This window comes from Netta rufina (genome assembly GCF_964035555.1).
Source record: "Netta rufina genome assembly, chromosome: 1".
NCBI classification, from domain to species: Eukaryota; Metazoa; Chordata; class Aves; order Anseriformes; family Anatidae; genus Netta; species Netta rufina.
Genome location: NC_140123.1, coordinates 96,718,316 through 96,734,000, shown reverse-complemented (window position 1 = coordinate 96,734,000; position 15,685 = coordinate 96,718,316). Strand labels below are relative to the sequence as shown.

The 15,685-nt window shown below is 40.3% G+C and overlaps 1 protein-coding gene across 3 annotated transcripts in view; it reads right to left on the bottom strand.

The window, feature by feature from the left end:
• Positions 1 to 401: 401 nt before the first annotated feature.
• Positions 402 to 15,685, bottom strand: part of GART (phosphoribosylglycinamide formyltransferase, phosphoribosylglycinamide synthetase, phosphoribosylaminoimidazole synthetase) — a 38,086-nt gene continuing 22,802 nt past the window's right edge. For 2 of the 3 annotated variants that reach the window (XM_084284925.1, XM_084284924.1), the window contains 11 exons: positions 15,250 to 15,344; positions 14,506 to 14,615; positions 13,713 to 13,911; positions 10,416 to 10,664; positions 9,925 to 10,077; positions 8,672 to 8,875; positions 8,213 to 8,344; positions 7,455 to 7,585; positions 5,893 to 6,034; positions 2,980 to 3,095; positions 402 to 1,822 (listed from right to left, as the gene is read on the bottom strand). In XM_084284925.1, coding sequence (XP_084141051.1) covers positions 1,640 to 1,822; positions 2,980 to 3,095; positions 5,893 to 6,034; positions 7,455 to 7,585; positions 8,213 to 8,344; positions 8,672 to 8,875; positions 9,925 to 10,077; positions 10,416 to 10,664; positions 13,713 to 13,911; positions 14,506 to 14,615; positions 15,250 to 15,344 — 1,714 coding nt within the window. In that variant the 3' untranslated portion in view covers positions 402 to 1,639. The remainder of the gene's footprint in view (positions 1,823 to 2,979; positions 3,096 to 5,892; positions 6,035 to 7,454; positions 7,586 to 8,212; positions 8,345 to 8,671; positions 8,876 to 9,924; positions 10,078 to 10,415; positions 10,665 to 13,712; positions 13,912 to 14,505; positions 14,616 to 15,249; positions 15,345 to 15,685) is intronic. The other variant, XM_084284926.1, reaches the window with a different exon arrangement.

Below are 15,685 nucleotides of genomic sequence, written 5' to 3'. Positions count from 1 at the left end.
CAACCTCCTCGAGTCAGAGCGGACGGCAAGCCTTGGCAGACAGTTGGCCTGTGGGGACGACTTTCTTCTGCAAAGGTAGGTTTGTACGGAAAAATATGCTGTGATGAAGATTTAGCTTTTATTCTTTGCCTTTTACAAGTACGTTAAAATTTGACCATGTAATTTTCCACTGTATTCGCTTGAGCTTTATCCTCAGTGACAGAAGATGACAGGAATATTTTGTCAGCACGCTTCTTCATCGCAGACCATCTGGCCACAGAAACAGTAAGGTCACCATGCTCCGGAATTATAACTCACTTTTGCAGGATTGCATGTCTGTTACCTCAGAAACTGATCTGCAGTCGTTGCACTGCAGACATAGGTAGATTCTCTTTCACAAACTCCTTCAGCTTACACCCTTGGAAAAGGAAATCCAAGGAAAGATTTTGATACATTTAAGTCTTTAATTTTATTAGACTTTATTTCAAATCCAAATTGAGATTACCATAAGGACATCAGTGCACAGAACAGAAACCATTTTTTTCTGTAGTAAGGGGTAGTTCTAAAATACACATAATTGGCTGCAGATACTTGACTTGGTTTGTATGGGACAAAAATGATTATTTCTGTAAATACACTGACATGTTTTCACAGCTATAACAACACGTTAAAAGAAAACCAGGTGTTTTCAGAGTTGTAACATTTCCTGGGTTTGTATCAGTATTATTCTAGGTGAAAATACTGTTCCCAGAATACAGGCACTTAACTTCAGCAGAATTGAAGAATGTCTCACTAGCCAAGAAAGAAAACATTTTTATCTGGTACCTAATTCCCTTTCTGCTCGTTCAGGAAAAAAAAAAAATCTTTACCCTTTTGGTTCTGAACAAATCTCTGAGGAGAATTTATGTGTGGACTGTGTGGATTCATATAGAAATCCCTGAAGGCAAGTGGTCAGCAGAAGTTTAATTCTACTAGGATCTGACTGACGGCAGGTTTGGTATTTGGAGTTATTGGATACATCCAGAATCTAGGCCAGGCAGAATCTACCAACATTGAAACAGAAACCAGATGGGAAAAAAAAGTGCACTTTGTTATCTGCAGGAAGGGTAAGGCCAATTTTTCTTGTTTTGGCTATATATTTTGGCTATATATTTTTATGAGTTGAGTCTTTGCCTATGGCCATCACTTCCAATTTACCACCTGCCGTTACTTATCCTTACAGACACGTTACAACACGTGACAAGAGAATCCCCTGTTACAGTCTGTATGGTCTGTTTGGAGAGAAAGTGATGTTTAAGTCAATCTCAGATCAGATGTTTAGGTGTTTCTAACCAAGAAATATATATTTATTTATTTTTTTTTGTGAAGAAAGTGATTGATAACTGAAATGTTGACCAAGGAAGTGACCGTAAATAGGAAGCACGTAATAGAGCTGCAGCTGGAACTACTGAGAACAGCCCCCTGTCGTAACATAACCATTTGTGGCTTTCTCTGGATTTTACTTTGAATCTTTAGCCACTTGACTGAGCGCATGAAATGGTAAATCCTTTGCAGAAAACACTTTGTGAAGTAAATGCAGGTTATTAGACTGTGACCTCTGTTTTGATCAATTAATGCACCTCAGCTGTACCACCCAAGGAGCTCCATGGACTTGCTGCTCTTACTTCCAGCAGATCTTGCCAGCGTCCCCCACCTGTACAGCCCCGCTGGCAACAAGCTGCAGGGCAGCTGGGAAGGCTCGGTGCTCAGCCTCCTTCACCCGTTCAGACAGGGTCTCCACTGTGTCACCGACCTTAACAGGAACTGCCTCCTGGAAAATGATTGCTCCAGCATCAACCTCCTCCTGCAAAAGCAACAGACAGAGTCTGTATGGTTGGAGGAGGAGAGAGAGGGGCATGGATGTGTAGCAATTAACACGATCCAGCTGTCTCAGGGATCTGTTTATCATTACGTTATTACAGGAAACGTGAAAATAGGCTAACGTGAGGAATGCAGAAAAGATGCTGACACACACGCGCTGGCCTGTGAGGAACTATCAGAAGCATAGGTTTCAAAGAAAAAGAGGTGCTGAGTAACGTTTCTGCTGCAGAAAACAAAAGCCATGTTAACTGAGGACATGATAGGCTAAATTGGACAAAATTACGACATTTCAATTCAGAAAAGTGAATTAGCCAGCTTTGGCACAGAGCTGGACTAGAGGACCCAGCAGATCTTTCTTGTGCATGTTAACGAGGCAGATCCCTGCTGTTCAGTTATTGTTTCTCCGGACGTTGCCACACAGAAAGCAACGGTCATGTTTTGCAGAAAGGAATGCATTTTTTCTGACTGGAAAAAACAGTTTTTCATCTTCCAAGGGAAAGCAAATGGGAAAACAGATTTCAGGAGCAGTGGAAAAGCAAAGGATAATCTGAAGAATGCGTTAGAGGACCAGAGAATAGTTACTGTCAACCCTGAGAATTCAAAAAGATGGAAAAAACCTCCCTAAACTGATAAACATGTACATCTTTCCTGTTGAGAGAACTTTGGGATTTTGTTCTCATAGTTTTGGACTTAAATAAATTGTGAAGTTTTAATCTGTTCACTCAAACATGGGATTACTTCTTAACAAATCTAGACTTCCCGTGCCATTTGCGTTGTTCTTTTTTTCTTGAAAGCAACAAATAAGGAAGGTTGTATGACAAAATCTAAGAAGATGATGTTGTGTACTAACTTAGGGTTAGTCAAGGCATTATATGAACTAGTAACCCCACTGCAGCTGATGGAATGGCAGCAGTGAAATACTTAATGAAGTTAACTTAGGTAAAGCTTTAACTCCTGTATTCAGCTCCAGTTCCTTCTCCAGGGACAACAAACTAAAGCACTACATTGCCTAATAACAGCATGAATGAACAAAGGAGAAAAGGTAATCAAGTGTGATGCTGTAAGGGTTTTCTAAACAAGCTCCGAGATAGAAATCTTAAGACCTGTGAATTATGAAGCGTGGAGGAAGGAAGTACTTACAGCTACGAAGTGTACTGTACAGCCTGTGACTCGGACGCCAGCTTCTAACACCAATTTGTGGGCATTTGCTCCCTTGAAAGAAGGCAGCAGGGATGGGTGGATGTTCAATATTTTTCCTAGAAAGGAGTAAGTGAGGTCATTGCCTTTTAGCATTCAGACTTATCAGAGTGTTCAAAGTATCAATAATCAACAGAGGAACAACGTACACTGTGAAAAAGATTTTTCTAAGCATTAACTGATAAAAAATAGCACGTGCTATTTTTGATGTTACTGACAGGTAACCAGCTCAAAGCATGTCAGAATGCCTTGCCCTTTCAATAAATCAGACACAGCAATCAGGTACAATTAACTCCATGGCTGAAACATACTTCTCCAGTGAATAATTAATATTTTTATTTTTTTTTTTTTAACAAAACAAAACACTGTCCTTTCCCTCTACATCTTGTTCTTCTCTTCTTTCCTCACAAGCCCAATCCTCTTTCTTACAAACTCAATACCCCCAAGAAACTTGGCGTGGGTTCAAATGATGTAACAGCCTCCTGTGACGAGGCAAAGAGTCTTTAGCCCGGCCTTTTCCCCCACACCTGTTTAGGTTTAATGAAAGACAACAGCTGCTCAAAGAGGAGTCCTTCGCTGTGCCCTTTGGACAAGCACCTGTCTACCACTTCTACTTTCCATGCGGAAAGTTGGCCAGGAGAGCCCGAAATGGGTAATGTAACCTTTAATGCTCAGCCAGGTGGGGCTGTTGTCAGAGCCCTGAAAATGATTTTCAGTTTTCCTGAAAAGAGAAAGCATCAGCCTTAGCTCCCGCCTAGCTGTACGGCAGGAGACGGTGGCTATCCATGACCTCAGGGTCTCACTGCTAGAGCAAAGCCCCAGTTAAACCACCAGAACGCTTTCTTTCTTCTGGCACGCTTTCCCTGCCTGCTCCTAATATGCCTATAACAACTTGTCCTGCCAATGCCGGACCAGAGGGCAGGCAAAAGGTGCTTAGCAGCGCTGCATCTTCTCTTAGCTTCAGTACAACCCCTCGCAAGATTAAAAAGAAAATGACCACCAGGGCTATTTATAGCGCAGTGTGCTGCGCCCCCGCTGCCTGTCCATGCCTCCTGCTCAGGAGGGCTGCGTGTCATCAGGATTCACTGAGCACCTCCTAAATGCCACGCAGGAAGGCTGAGCTGACACATGCTGGCGGAGGCAGCGGCGTACTGAAATAGACTCGGATGATTCTGTAATGTGAAGTGAAGGCCATTTCGGGCAGTGCAATACAAAACCTGCACTCCCACTGCAAGAACTCACGCAGGTTTTGACCTGCAAAACTTAGAGGCAAATGTATTGACTGATCTGGCTTTGTACCTCAGAAATATGCAGTTTTATGCATCAGCATCTCCCTGCTTGAGCAAAAAAGTACTGAGGACTGTGAGCTGCAAATAACTCTCTCCACTTTTGTCAGAGTTTCCTCCGTTTCTCCTTACAGTACCATCAGAACCTGCTCTGTAGGAAAGCAGTTTTCTGTTTGTTTACTCCTTTACATCTGCCCTTTCTGTCAGAATTCACAGCTAACATTCCAGGGCCACTAAGCACCAAGAGGAGTTTCACAACTAACTTTAGGTCTGTGTCCTTGTAACTGCTGGAGAAAGGAAAGGCAACAGCTTTCCAGCAGCAACAAGAATCGATTGGTTCCAGACAACTTAGATGAGCCACTGCATAGGCAGGGCAAGCTCTGAATTGTACACAGACTGCTGTTAACTGGCACAGACATAAGCTGAACTGAGTGTCTGAGCTCATATCTAGGCCCTACCTGATGGATACTCTTGGTCAGAGCTCAGGAAGGTGTCTGTTTTCAACCTCAGTTCAGTGCTGGATATTTAAAAAAATGAACTAACCAGTGCAGACATCCTGTACTTGAAGGGTCTTAACTTTTGCTCTCAGGTTAGTCCTAAGCGTAATACAAGTCCCACACTGCACAGGGCAATCATCAGAGCTGGAAGTGCCCTGTCACCATACATCTCATCTAGTGAGGGATTTCTCTCTCCTAACTGCAGCTGTGTACAACGCAGACATTTACTGCTAGGTCTTCTGGACCCCGTAATGAAGAGAAACAAAATTCATCTGACTTAGGTTAGTCGACAGCTTTAGCACAAAATGAATTGCCTCCTAGGAACGCCTCCTTTGCTCTACTGATTTTAAAGAGGGGTTTGACGAGTAGCTCAGGTGTAAAAGGTCTGTGCTATAGACACACCCAGAGTAACACAAAAGTCACCATATGAACGTAGAGCAGAGAGTGAGAGAGGCAGCTGCCCCTGTGTGATTCAGAAGGAACAAAGAGATAAGAAAAGGAACGTAACAGCTCAGGGAGGGAGACTGACCACTGACAGAGGTGTTATCAGCCTTTAACAAAGAACTGGCAAGATCGTAAAAGATGGCCAGAACGGAGGCACTGGGAACACCTCAAACAAGAGCTGCCCCCAGACTTACACAGCTCCCGGGATGTCTCACCAAGTTGGTAAGAGCTCATTACCAGGGACTGCACATCGCTGCCTAGCTCTGCAGGTTAACCTGCAGCCAAAGATACCCATCTGTCAGAGGACGGCTGAACACTCACCACCCCTTACTGCTTAGGCAACAGCTTGGCTGAACGCCTCGTGTTTGCAGAGGTCTGAAGTTTTACTGCCTTACTTTACAAAGATTTTCTAATAAATCAAAGACCACAAGGAGATGCTTTTGCACTTGGCTTCCTCAAGCCTCTGTGGGGCTTTCTTTCAACCCTTTCCTTACCAGATGGGAAAAGACTAGTTTCCTGCAAACCCAGAATTAATATTGGCCCTTTCTGTATTTTCCATTTTCTTTTTTTCCTGAGGATAATATATAAAGTTAATATTTGTAATGCATATAGAAACATGCTGTGCTTACCTTCCCATTTCTTGACAAAAGGACCTGACAGTATTCGCATAAACCCAGCAAGGCAGATCAGCTCAACTGAGAATTCTTCCAGGACTTTGTCAACTGCACTGTCAAATGCAGTGCGACTTTCGTACAGTTTGTGGTCGATAACCTGTGACAACCCAAAAGGGGAACAAACACGGGCCCGGGGTTAATGTAATCTAAAAGCCCTAAGAACAGAATGAAATGGTGCTCTGGAGCAATAAGCAAAAAACAAGTAGATCTCCACACATGGCTACAGTTGGGTGCACATACACAGCAAGAAGAGCACTTGAAAAACGCATACAGCTAACAGGCAAATAACCAGTCTTTATTCCTATTAGTACGGAGCAGAAAAACAGTTTTATTTTACTAGGCCCACGGTTGTAGGCCCAGTATTTGGACACAGTTGAACAAACTACAAATATAGGTCATTAAGACAATCTAAAGTCTTAGAATGATTTCAACTTAAAACATGATTAGTTTTAAGAACTTAGTTTTAAGTACTACTTAGCTTAAAGCATTTGTTGTCTTTTAAATAAAAGTAACCCGTTAATCCCTCCAAGATTTACCATGTCAGCACATTTAAATATCACGAAGTGGTTTTGAAAAAGCAGAACTGGCTAGCTGAAAACGTGGCAGGGGGCACTAGAAATAGAGCCCAGATCAACACTGGTCTGAACTCTGCTACAAGCTACGAGGTAAGAAGTGGCAAAGCTTATACACCTCAGTGCCTCTGTTCTGCCACTCACTTTCCGTCTTAACCACTGAGATCATCATCCCTCCAGTATATTCTTCCCCTCATTATATGTGTGTCCTTCACCTGCCTATCACAGACATACTTTACTTGTGATCTGTTTGTACTCCCAAACAGGAGACAGCAGTGCTAACAACCAGATCCTGCTACGATTCCAGTTAACAGTAAAGCGTGCCTTGGGGCCACATCTTCCATATCACCTGCAGTTATCAGTGTAAAGTGACTGTAAAATGCTAAGTCAGAACAGTATCGATTAACATCCTTAATGCACATGGCCACAGAAAGGGCAAAGCCATGCAGCAATGGATCCAGTAACTTTAAAGGAAACCCAGTGTGCTCTGAATGAGCCCTGAAGAGCCTGGAGCAATGCCAAGGGAGTCAGTGGAAGGTCTCATTGAGTCTGACCTCTTAATTTCATTCCAGTGAGCTACCATGCCTGTTTAGCATCTAATTCTAAATATAAGTTTGGATAAAATACCTTGTTACTTTAGTGAAAATGCACTACACTTAAATAAATGGCAAAGTTTCGACTGTAGAAGATTTGCACTGGTTTAAGACAATGACCATGCCCAACACCATCAGGATTACTAGCAAATAGGAAATAGAAAATAGGAAGTAATTTGCTTCCCATGTTAGGTCATATGCCCAAGGGCACGAAATTCATGACAGAACAGAAAATAAAGCACTAAGACTTTTGAAATCGTCTCTTACTCAGTTAAAGTAATTATTTCACAGTGCCCTTCTACTGTAGTCAGAGCTAACAAAGGTTAATTTTAAAAAGATGAGAAATACTTACCTTTGTAGGAATACCAGCTCTTTCAGCTTTCCTTAACCCTTCCACACCAGCTTTGTTAGAAACAACAAGAACTATTTGTGCAAAACTGGTGGGCTTCTTTGTGCTGTTTATGAGGGCTTCCAGGTTTGTGCCTGAGTGAAAAAATAATTAATGAATATCAAACCATTCCTGGGGAATAAATACAGTTAACAGCTAGCAGGGGTTTTAAATAAGCAGCAGTGTGGGCGAGACCCAATCCAAAAGATACTGAAGTTAACAATAATCCTTTATTTGTTGACCTTACTGGGAAATGAATTTGACACCTGGAGTCTACAGGGCTTTTACTAGCAATTGAGTATGTAAACTGTAGTTTCTGGAATTGGAATGATGGTTTATTTCTTGCCAAGTGAGAATGCTGGAAACCCTGGAAGTGACTAGGGGGCAACAGGACACTGATCTGTGTGTAAATTAAAGGTGCTGCCCCTATAGTGCAACACGCACTGGTTGTTTGAACCTAAAACATGCAGGAATTTGTAGATAAAATGAATACGTGCAATTTATAGCCAGTTTTCAGCAGAGGGTAAAGATCATTCTATTTCTGATTGAAAATACTCCTAGGGCAAAATCTATTCTGCCTGGGACTGAGCACTAAAAGCCTGTCAGAAGCCTAGCAAAGTTGCTGTGGAGACTTGCAAGGACTTCAAGAGATTTTGATTCTGAGTTGAAGTTCCTTTTTCAATAGTCTGTTTTACCCTGCAGTAAAGAATATAAACTCTCACCTGTTCCAGAGATAAGGACAGCAACCTTCACTTTGTTTGTTTGGATTTTGCCTTGGATATGGCTGTGCACAGACAGCGACCTATTTGCTCGCAAGGCTTCAAGCAGATTGTGGACTTTAACATGGGCAGAGCCTGAACACACAGAAAGAAAAAAAAAAAAAAGATAAATAAAGGGAGTAACAGAGAGGAGAAAAGTACTAGTGAAAAGAGACTAGTGGCACTGCTTTACTTCTCAGTATTTATTTATAGTGCTGGTGACATCTGACAGTGCTAAGCACGTGTTCTATAGACCAAGACAGAAGTCATGAGGACTGTCATTTTAATATCCCATGCACTAAAGCCAGAGAGGTCCCAATTAATAGTTCAGTGAATGGAATCTCAGTGAAATTCCATGGAGATGCACCAGCTAAGTAATTTAGTTCTTCATTTTTTTTTCAAGGAAAATAAAAATCTAGTAACCTTTTTGCAGGGAGACAACCCTTCCAATCAGCCAGGCTGTCTCGTGTTTCTGGATGTCCTTGAGGACCTGCTGAGCCATCTCCTTCTGAACGATCAAGACGGCACCGATCCCACAATTAAACGTCCGAGTCATTTCCTCCTCAGAGAGGTTCCCTTCTTTATGGAGCCAACAAAATATTTCAGGAATCTTCCAGCTAAGAGCATCTGAAGAGATTTGAAAATACAAATGAAGAGAGGAAGCCACTACCTATGTACAAAAAACTAAAATTATTTAGAGTACTGAAAGGCAAAATCCAGATGTAAAGCGCAGACTAAGTCCCACAACAGCATTAGCTTGAGTGATATCAGCTTTCATGCAGGGAAACGGGATGTTTTTTCCTTCCTTACTGAGTAAGGCTTCGGAATAGCAAAAAGTGTCACTCAGGGAGGAAATTAATCACATCGCTCCACTGCAAACCATTAATGAGTAATTAAAAATATGCTCAAAGCAGTACTTGGAAAATCCTCTTCTCCACGTGACAGCCCTGCTTCTAGAAAAACTATCGTACAAGAACAACAGCCATAAAACTGGTGCAAAAGCCTCACACTTCTCCAGATCCAACAAGGTAAAGGTGATTTACAGCATCACATGAAATGCTTTGGATTAGCTACTGTAATGGAACTCCAAAGACAGTAGGTTTCTTTCTTCATGTTATATTTAGTGACAAGTGGAAGGATGATTTATGTACAGTTCTGGGCTACAGAACTCAACTGTAGTTCCCTTATTTTATTCTACAACCCACCTGAACACTGCATAACCTATAATAAGTCATTTACCTTTTCATACTTTGCTTCTCTTTCTAGCATACCTGATGAGACTGTGGTGAGGATTAATTTAAGTCTGCTGAATAGCAGGAGATCCACCTGAGCCAGTAACCATACCTGAATGCCAATCCAAAGCTTCATGAATGTCATTTAATTATCAGTAATTTTGCAGATTATTGAAAATGGTGACAATTCACTTTGTGTTGCTTTTAAACTTGTTTTAGTTGTTAAAGTATGGATAGAGCCCTTAAGAAAGCCAATCCAAGGAAGCGAATTCAGTAGACAGAAGTCCTAAGACTACAACATGTTTTGACTGGCTATAACAACAAAGAGAAAGCAAACTGATTTCTAGACAGTGCAAGTCAGTCGATACAGTCCCGTGCACACAGGCTTCCACATTGATCCGTATTAACACGCAAATATTTCTACAGCTTTTCTTTTTATCTCACCTAAAACGACACCACAGGACTCTGGCAGAACTCGGGGGATGTTTTCCAGCAAGCCTCCTCCAGTGATGTGGGCATAGGCTTTCACGTGGCCTGAGCGAAGGACAGGCAGCAAAGTCTTGCTGTAGATCTTAGTTGGGGTTAACAAGAGATCTCCTGTAGATGAAAGAAGATGAAATAAGACGAGTTAAAGCGCAGAAAGAAATGTTAATCAGTATGAAATTGTGGAAAACTGGAAGTAATAATTTGATGGATAGTAGTGAGCATTACATTACACCATGTCTACCACTTTTAGCATACAATTAGTTATTTCTCTCCCACCCTTCATTTCTTTCCTGCATATGTGGAAAAAAAAAAAAAGATGAGAAAATCTTTGAGAATCGAGTAATTTTTCCAGTGCTTTAGCAAAGTTATAAGCAAAGGCACAGGCAAAGCAATAGTGTGCATTTGCCTGTTCAGAAGTACAAGCAAAGAAACTGCGTTACAAACAGTACCTAATGTCTGATCACCAGAGACGCCAACTGGAGAGGAGAAGTCTAATGATGACTTTTCAACAATCTTCCTTACAAGGCTGTACCCGTTGCTGTGAACCCCAGAAGAAGCCACTCCAATAACCATGTCCCCATCAGCAATTCTCTCCAGCTGGGGCAGCATCTGCCCTCGCTCTACTGCACCGACGGCAAAGCCTGCTAGGTCGTACTCTCCAGGGGGGTACATGCCTGGCATTTCAGCGGTTTCTCCTCCTGTGAGAATGAAAAAAAAAAAAGTGAAGGGGCTATTGGAAAACACTTGGACCAGTGCACATGCATTTTTTTTAAAGTTTTAAACTCATAAGGCATTAACGGATGGAGATTTTTTTAGTTAGACAAACATTAAAAGTAATTAAAAACACACATTTATCACAGGCCTTCTAATTGAGCAAGCAAACTGGGAAAGAGCCTTTCCTCCCTCACTCTGAGGAAAAGTATCACATTGCCGTGCATTCACATTTTAAAATCAAAGCACATGGTTAGTGGGCTAGTGCTTCTTATCTCCAAATTTCTGCCAGGTTTAACATTCTCCATTAAAGACTTACAAGATACAAGAAACTCATTAAAGAACCTCAAAGGTGTGATATAGCTATTAGTTTCACTTGCCTCCACAAAGATTTTGCATATATTACTCTTCTGTCTGCCACTCCTGCCCACAACCTGGACACCATTATCACCACGGCTCTAAACATCTGAGGTTTATAGACTCTTTTGGGAGAACACCCCTAACAGCGAGCCTTTCCTAGCTATCCATGTCACTGAAAAAAATGTGTAGGTCATTCTACTCATCCCGATTATGAGAACACCATTGTGTTTTGTCCTGAAAGCCATGTTTTGTCTGGCTGACCTCATTCAGAATGCAGTTTGAAAAGGTAATTTTCCAAGCTTGCATAAAAATGCGTAACAATGCTCAGACAGCATTCCCTCTCTCTACATGCACCAACACTGGCTCCATTAGTGCCCTTCAGGTATAAGCTATTGGTCTTCACTGTTCTGCCTGTCACATCTCATTCAGTCTAACAAGACAAAATTGCTGTGTTTAATACATGAAATGAGCATTCACTGCTCACTCCGAAGTTCTCTGAACAGCCATCTTCACACTACTACCTCATACTCCCAAGCACCTGGTGATAAGGCGACGGGAAATGACCTCAAGTTGCACCAGGGAAGGTTCAGGCTGGATATTAGGAGAAGTTTCTTTACTGAAAGGGCTGCTCAATGTTTGACTGCTGCTCAGTGCTAGATTCTCTGGAACCTTTTCCAGGTTTCTACTCTACACTGCTAAAACCAACTTTAAAATCAAAGTACATGCTGAGAAGTTTCACTTGCTTAGATATATTTGTTTAAAACCATATTTAATAACATTTGTGCAAAACCAAACTTTTAGATATGTCCTTCAGTACTGCACTATTTAGCGGTGTGATGAGCTTAAGGTGTTTGAGCTGAATATTCAGCTAGTGCAGAAATACAAGGTAAGAATTCAGGAACGTTATACACAAGACTTTTATGAGGTGATACTGTACATCGACATGCTCGGTGTGTGCACACTAAAATGAATGTGTTAAGCTGGAGCCCAAACTGAAATTTATTTTAATGATCGAGGCCACAGAAAAGTGTTTCTGCTTTGGATTCAGTTACTGCATCCACTCTGTCCCTTCCTTCTGAGAGTGCCATAAATTTTGGGAAGCAAATAACGACTGTTTTCTTTATGATTTCCTACTTATTTTTATGTTAGCACAAAAAGGATATTCACCAACCCATTTACAATTTTGGAGGTATTATTTTATGGTATTAATTTACAAATGAACAACACCCTTTCTAGTTTTAAAGTCTTCCAACTGGAAGTAAAATCTTCAAATTTCAGTAAGTAATTTCATCGTAAGATTTCACCTAACATGTACTTATGCTGAAGTATGAATGGATTGATTATATTTGATAAACTGAGAGACTACTAAGACAAACATAAAACTGGCAAACAGCTCATGCAGAAAAAAATATAAAACAGAACATAAATAGCCCCTTGTTCGAAGCATGTAAACTCCTTTAAAATAAGATAATCTCAGAACACACTTTTGTTGCCAACTTTTTTAAAGGAGCCAAAAACAAAAAAAAAGGGACAGTTACATTATTACCAGTTATCAAGTGGTACATAAAGTAAGATAACTTGACCTGTTACTTTTATTCTCAAATCAAAAGCCTTTTTTGAAAAATTAGGATAATTCTCCAAGTAGTTTTTTTATAAAAGGGAAAACTATACAAGGAAACATATTTTGGGGATTAAAAATTTCATTGCATTAAAATTTAACCCTGCGCTGTATTCCTTTTATAAACTAAAGGTGTAAACAAAACAATGTCTTTTTCACTGACCTACAAATATTTTTAGAGTTGAACAGTTTTAAAGTTGTTATTTTTTTATGAATTGAAATCTTGTATTATTTTCACAGATTACTAGATTACTGTATAACAGAATACATATATAATTTGTTAGTAAAACGTACTGTGTGCTTTTATTGTAGGGCTGAAAAGGGAAATGCTCAAATTTGAGTCTTAAGAGCTTCAAATATAAATCTTCAGTATGTCTGCAACAGACAAGTAGTTTTGCTACTACTGTAACTAATGAAACCTGGTTTATTTACTTATTTCTGAACTTCTGTGTCTTAAGAACTGAGCTCCAACTGAAGCTTTTCCTTCATCGATAAGGGTATTTTTCTGGTTTTCAAGTTTTATGAGGCTTGTGGACATTACATGCCTGGGAGATCTCTACCCTTCCTGACAGATTTGGTTAAAATCAGCCAAGAGTTTCAAAGGATAATGTGTACACACACAGGGACATGTGCATTCACAGCAACACATACAAATCTCGTTTCAAGGAAAACTTTAGGATTTCCTTTAGGATAAAGGATAAAAAACCCAGAAACCTAGTTGGCATGTTTTCAAAATCTACTTGAAAAACATGAAGTATTAAAAGACATTTAATACTAGTTCTTAGGTTTTTTAGGTAGCAGTTATAGTTGCAAAGTTAAATGAAAAGATGGGAATAAGAAAATTTATATGCAACTTCCTGAGCTAAGGCAACATTTGTAAAGTACCGTCTCCTTCCAGTGGGCAGAGATCATGTTCTCTGAAAGCAGGGACATGTGAACCTTTTTTTTCTACACCTCTGAGATTCTTTAATAAAGCCAGAAAACAACCACATTAAAGCAATTATAAAGAGATTGCATACGGCCTTTCACACCCTTTAAAGAAAAAGCGTGTTCATACCCAAAAGAGCACATCCTGCCTTTTTGCATGCTTCAGCTATTCCTGCAATGACCCCCTGAGCCACTTCAACGTCAAGTTTACCGCAGGCAAAATAGTCAAGGAAGAAGAGGGGCTCTGCGCCTTGAGCCAGGATGTCATTGACACACATAGCAACCAGGTCTTGACCTATAGTGTCATGTTTCTTACACACTTGTGCAATCTGCAAAACACAGCGAGAGAACCTGTTTGTTAGCTTACAGAAACTGAAACACAAGCAGAGTCTGCAATGGAAGGGGATCAAAAGCATGCGGTTCCTCTAGAGGCTTTCTGAGGAGCAGCTCCAGATATTATCCTTTCCATGAGCCTCTCCTAAAATTTTATTTTAGGAGTTGTTACTTTATCAGTCGGGAAGTACAAAACAAACTTCACGGAAGGAGACTGAACTGGAAAGGGTTTCATTGCAGTTTGCATTTACTCCACAGCAACCGTATAATTGAATGTTTTCCCCATGAGTAACCTTTTTGAGGATGGAGGTTCTTCCTCAGTGAAATGGTGTACTGGCTATGCACTTAATACTAAAAATGAGCTATTTTAAGCATCTGTTCAAATAAGGCTATTTACATGCTGGAAGTTATACGTATATTAAATTATTTTACGTGTAGGAGGGCAATTGCATTTTTCATTCCCTTTTTAGAAATACAAATAAGTATTTCTAAACATAACTCATATTTTATGATAAAACGTGGACAGTGGTGTGATTAAGCAGTTTCCCCTTTGTACTGTTTTCCTTGCTTTACATGGATTTTCACATTACCTTGAGTTTTGTGCCAACACCATCGGTTCCAGATACCAGGATAGGATCTTTGTAACCAGCTGCTTTCAAATCAAAGAGGCCAGCAAATCCTCCAAGCTCTGCATTGCAGCCTGCCAGACAGAAGAAATAGGAGAAAATACTAAACTTTTACTTTCATGGGTTTCTCCAGGATCTCCAGCACATTAGCTAATTCTCTCTGTAATCTCTCAACATGACTTTGAGTTGTCACCAGGAGACTTTCCTCTGACATTTACAGCCTCTTCACAGAGACACAGAAGCTCCTAATCCTCTTAAGTTTGCTTTGTTGTTGTTGTTGGTTTTTAACTTCATTATTATTTAAAGCTAAAAATCCAAAACTTTGTAACTGAACATTCAATAATTACTGAGACTGATATACATCGCCCTTGCATTTAGCATTTTTCTGAAAAACAGAAAAGGAATTGTGGGAACAGTTTGAAGCCTGCTGCTTTCTAGGAGAGGATAACTAGGCATTTTCCCAATGGAATTCCCCTTTCTCGTCGTTACTACTGCTTACAGTCCTTGTTGCTAAGATTGGTTAGAATATGGTAAGTGTGGTCATCTTAAAATTCAGCTTGATTAAATACTAAGAGAGAGACAAATATGACTGGAAATACTATGACTGCTAAGAAACGTCTTGTTGCATGTGTGTGTATGTCTATTTTTCTTTCATAAAGCTCTTTGCTATGAACTGACTGAAACAGGAATAAAGGATACAATTCTTACCTGACCTTGACGTGGCTGCAGCTAGGGGTTTAATTTTCTGAACCAAAGTATTCCCTGCTGCGATGTCTACCCCACTGTTTTTGTAAGTCAGGCCTCTGAAAGATTGTTAAAATTGTTATGGCAATCGATTTCTAAATGCACAAACACATTTTAAAATATTAATTACTTCTTTATACCATTGCTTCACTAAGGAGATTAACCATTCGGAATCTTATTCTGCTGTCAATGAAGTTTTTCAAGTATCATCTATGTTCTCCTACACGCACATTAACTTTGATCATATAAAATAATTTCTAAGTATTGCAGTATTCGTGTCAGGCAGTCTCAATGACTCAAAGGTTAATCTTTTTCCTGTTTGGAACCTGACCTCACACATATACCTGAAGACAGGGAGTATCGTACCAAAGATACAAAATTTCATGGATTTGCACCACAG